This window comes from Limulus polyphemus, unplaced genomic scaffold, assembly GCF_000517525.1.
Source record: "Limulus polyphemus unplaced genomic scaffold, Limulus_polyphemus-2.1.2 Scaffold13503, whole genome shotgun sequence".
NCBI classification, from domain to species: Eukaryota; Metazoa; Arthropoda; class Merostomata; order Xiphosura; family Limulidae; genus Limulus; species Limulus polyphemus.
This window is the reverse complement of record NW_013679113.1, coordinates 4,381-8,618: the sequence shown is the minus strand read 5'-3', so window position 1 is coordinate 8,618 and position 4,238 is coordinate 4,381. Positions and strand designations below refer to the sequence as shown.

Genomic DNA, 4,238 nt, shown 5'->3' with positions numbered 1-4,238 from the left:
TTTTCTTTGCCTCTCAGATCAAATCTGATTGAATAAGTTCCTTGGTTCGTTAAAGTAAAAATCCAGTAATTTCCTAAGAAAATAAGAAACTTTATTTAATTTTGTTTCCAAATTATCATTGCAAAATAAAAAAAGCCAATTAATTAAAATCAACAATAATAACTGTCATAATTAGCTAGAAAATTAAAATTTTGTGAATAAAAACTACCAACATTTATCGTGGATTTCAGTTTTTTTAAGTAAACAGTGTGAAAGTTAACATTTTAATATTTATTATATATGATACTCTATACATATTTTACATCATTTACTTCTATCATAGTTTTATACAAGTGACATTACTATATCATCATACCCAGCCAAAAATCTTTCTCTATGTCTCCAAACCCCATTTTGTATTCTTGCCATGATTTGTAGAAGTAATCTGTGGGGTTTCCATAATCCCCTCGTCTCTGGATCACCTACAGCGTCAGTAGAACTTGTTTATATAGATCTAACTGAAGTGATTCAAAAATCAGAAAATTCTAAAAATGACCTTTGAACTTTATTGTTTTATTTTTACATTGTAAGAATGGAATAAGCAATAGAATCGAAACCTGTATCCTCGGTTGCATTGAGAAACCTAAACTAATAAACAGTAGTTATAGTAATCTCAGATATTTATTCACCATCATTGACCAAAAGAATTAATTTCTATTTTCAGATTCCTTTACTAAGTAACTGACCAATAAACAGTGAAGTAATATTCTCAAAATGTTCCTCTTATTAAAGATTTACGTCTCGTCACAATACGTCCTTTCCTTAAGTTATTAGAAACTAAGAAAAACTTTGATAATATAATTTCTTGGTCTTCCTTGATATTTCCTTAGTTTTTGATTTCCTTCAGAAGAGAATATAATGTTCTAGTCTAGAAAAATGTTAAAATTTCATTTTTAGTTATTTCAACAAATAGATGAGAAGTAACAGAAATTGCTTAAAGACGGTATCCTTTTATAGGAAACACTTCAATTCATGATAGGATATCTCTATATCTCTACCAGATACTTGGTTTATATCACTATATCCATCTTTGTTTACAGATGTTATACAGTATACAAACATTCGTTGTAAACTATGACAAAAAAAATTATTTTAACAAAATACGAGTTATAATTATTTCCAATTCCCACTTACTGTCCAGCCTCCTCCATCAGTGTCCATATCACAATAAACATCAATACTTCCTGTAAACATCCATGACTTTGGCCAGATACGGTACACTCCACTAGTACGGTGTCCATTAAGTAAAACATCTGTACAGTCTGTTGGTCCAGGAGAGGTTGGAAGACATTCCAGCTCTTGTGAATATAAGGCATATAAAATGGAATTTACATAAGTTCACAAAGAAATAATAATAAAATATGTTTACAAAATAATTCTAGACACTTGACAACATAAAAATAAATAAATCTTAACTGAAGTGTTTTGCTGTAATTAAAATATTGACAGAAATTTTGTATTACAAAATATTTTAACATAAAGTGTTTATGTTCAACTATTTACATGATTTAGATTTTAACAGACAAGTAAAGTAAACGATCACTTACCATCGCTGTGTATTTGCTGTTTAGCTTGTGTAAGAAGTAAATTGATTGAATCCAGTACAGTTGATACTGATGTCAGTTTACATTGGTCGAAGTTCGTCTCTATCTGACAGGTCTGATGAACCAGAAGAAGAATCATCATAGGTTTGATACTGATCATCATTTGGTAAATTTCATGTCTCTTCATCTGGAAAAATATGAAATCCGTTAAAAGTTATCATTTATGAGATATTATTGAAACAATACTTAGAGGTTACCTTGTATTATATAATCATATTTGTTTATCTATCTACACATCGCTTCTAATGTCAATAAGTCTTGTTTGTTTTGTTTTGTTGTTTTCTTACAGTAAGATAAACAACATTGTAAAAGTTTGTTTCTAATACAAAAAAGTTTATGAAATATGTAGTAAACTGACTGTAGTAGTAAACTGATTGTAGTGAACTGACTGTAGTAGTAAACTGATTGTAGTAAACCTACTGTAATAGTAAACTGATTGTAGTAAACTGACTGTAGTAGTAAACTGATTGTAGTAAACTGACTGTAATAGTAAACTGATTGTAGTAAACTGACTGTAGTAGTAAACTGATTGTAGTAAACTGACTGTAGTAAACTGACTGTAGTAAACCTACTGTAATAATAAACTGACTGTAGTAAACCTACTGTAATAGTAAACTGATTGTAGTGAAATGACTGTAGTAGTAAACTGATTGTAGTAAACTGACTGTAGTAAACCTACTGTAATAATAAACTGACTGTAGTAAACCTACTGTAATAATAAACTGATTGTAGTAAACTGACTGTAGTAGTAAACTGATCGTAGTAAACTGACTGTAGTAAACTGACTGTAGTAAACCTACTGTAATAATAAACTGACTGTAGTAAACCTACTGTAATAGTAAACTGATTGTAGAAAACTGACTGTAGTGAACTGACTGTAGTAAACTGACTGTAGTAAACCTACTGTAATAATAAACTGACTGTAGTAAACCTACTGTAATAATAAACTGATTGTAGTGAAATGACTGTAGTAGTAAACTGATTGTAGTAAACTGACTGTAGTAAACCTACTGTAATAGTAAACTGATTGTAGTGAAATGACTGTAGTAGTAAACTGATTGTAGTAAACCTACTGTAATAGTAAACTGATTGTAGAAAACTGACTGTAGTAGTAAACTGATTGTAGTAAACTGACTGTAGTAAACTGACTGTAGTAAACCTACTGTAATAATAAACTGACTGTAGTAAACCTATTGTAATAATAAACTGATTGTAGTGAAATGACTGTAGTAGTAAACTGATTGTAGTAAACTGACTGTAGTAAACCTACTGTAATAGTAAACTGATTGAGAAAACTGACTGTAGTGAACTGACTGTAGTAGTAAACTGATTGTAGTAAACTGATTGTAGTGAACTGACTGTAGTAGTAAACTGATTGTAGTAAACTGACTGAAGTAAAGTGACTGACTTTGTGATAGTTAATATTTATTTAAAGTTTTATTTGTATCTAAACTGTCATACTAACAAGAGTTATGAATCTAACATGTGTTTTATAAAGCAACTAATTGTTGACAAAATAATTAGATAATTTCTTAGTTCTAAATAATCTTTAGAAAACTGTATTTGTGTTTTTTCCCTTTTGGGTTAAATAAGAATTTTTTTTAAATTCAAATTATAACGTTCAATGTTTTAATCATTGTTTACACTTACCTTTAATAAACACAGTACTAAAAGTAAAGGAAGAACTGCTACAATGTTGGTGATGTTTTACTGTAGTTCAATATTTATATTTAATGTTGACCAACATCACTTCAGAGAAGAATGTTGGTTACATTATGTATTAATATCAAATTATCAGAAGTTTCGTTTAACTGTAAGTAACTTAACGCTAAGTGTCAGAAGATTGTTCTCTCTAGTTACTCGTCTTCTTGATAACTATTCCAGCACTCTGAGCACGAGGCTACTACGTGCAAGCTTAACACGTGCTACCGAGAAGTGAATTAAACTTGGTTCTATTTAGACAGATAAACCTATAAAAGTGTGTGGTTCGTTTTAAGGACCAGATTAGCGACGTTCAAGGTCGGACACTTTAAGGTTGTCTGGAAATTTTCACTAAGCCTAGACATTACTTCTATTTTTAATTTTAACAAACGCGTTTGAGAAAATACAGAATTAAATAAATAAAATATATAAATAAATTATAAAATTGAATAAACGATTTTATTGTCAGACATCTTAAATAGTTTGAAATAGTTTTTCAAATGATAATTTTCAAAGAGTTTCTTCGATATACTTCTTAGAAAAAATCTAAAAATGAACTTTGAACTTCATTGTTTTATTTTTACATTGTAAGAATGGAATAAATGGAATGGAATTAGATAATAAACTAACTTTGATTACTACGTCACCAGATGCATAAAGTCAACGACAGGCATAATTATAAAATTCACTTTAAATGTAACAATAAATCATTGTTATGTAGGTAGAGAAAAAGCCTAACAATTAAGAAAATACTGTTGATTATCAAACAAAAACTTTTAATGGCTGGAGATGGCTTGAATGGGTAATGAAGAAAAACTTTAATACAACAGCAAATGTACAACGTTTCGACAAGGTTTTGATGATGACAAACCCTTGTCGAAACGTTGTACATTT

The 4,238-nt window shown here is 29.2% G+C and overlaps 1 protein-coding gene across 1 annotated transcript; it reads right to left on the bottom strand.

Moving 5' to 3' along the window:
* Positions 1–5: 5 nt before the first annotated feature.
* LOC106477233 (techylectin-5A-like) lies at positions 6–3,555 on the bottom strand (the record flags this gene model as incomplete). Its single annotated transcript, XM_022380879.1, has 5 exons — positions 3,294–3,555; positions 1,587–1,770; positions 1,174–1,337; positions 356–461; positions 6–73 (listed from the first exon to the last, which is right to left on the bottom strand). Coding segments are annotated over exons 2-5 (522 nt in total), but the record flags the coding sequence as incomplete, so codon positions are not given.
* Between the last annotated feature and the right edge of the window lie 683 nt (positions 3,556–4,238).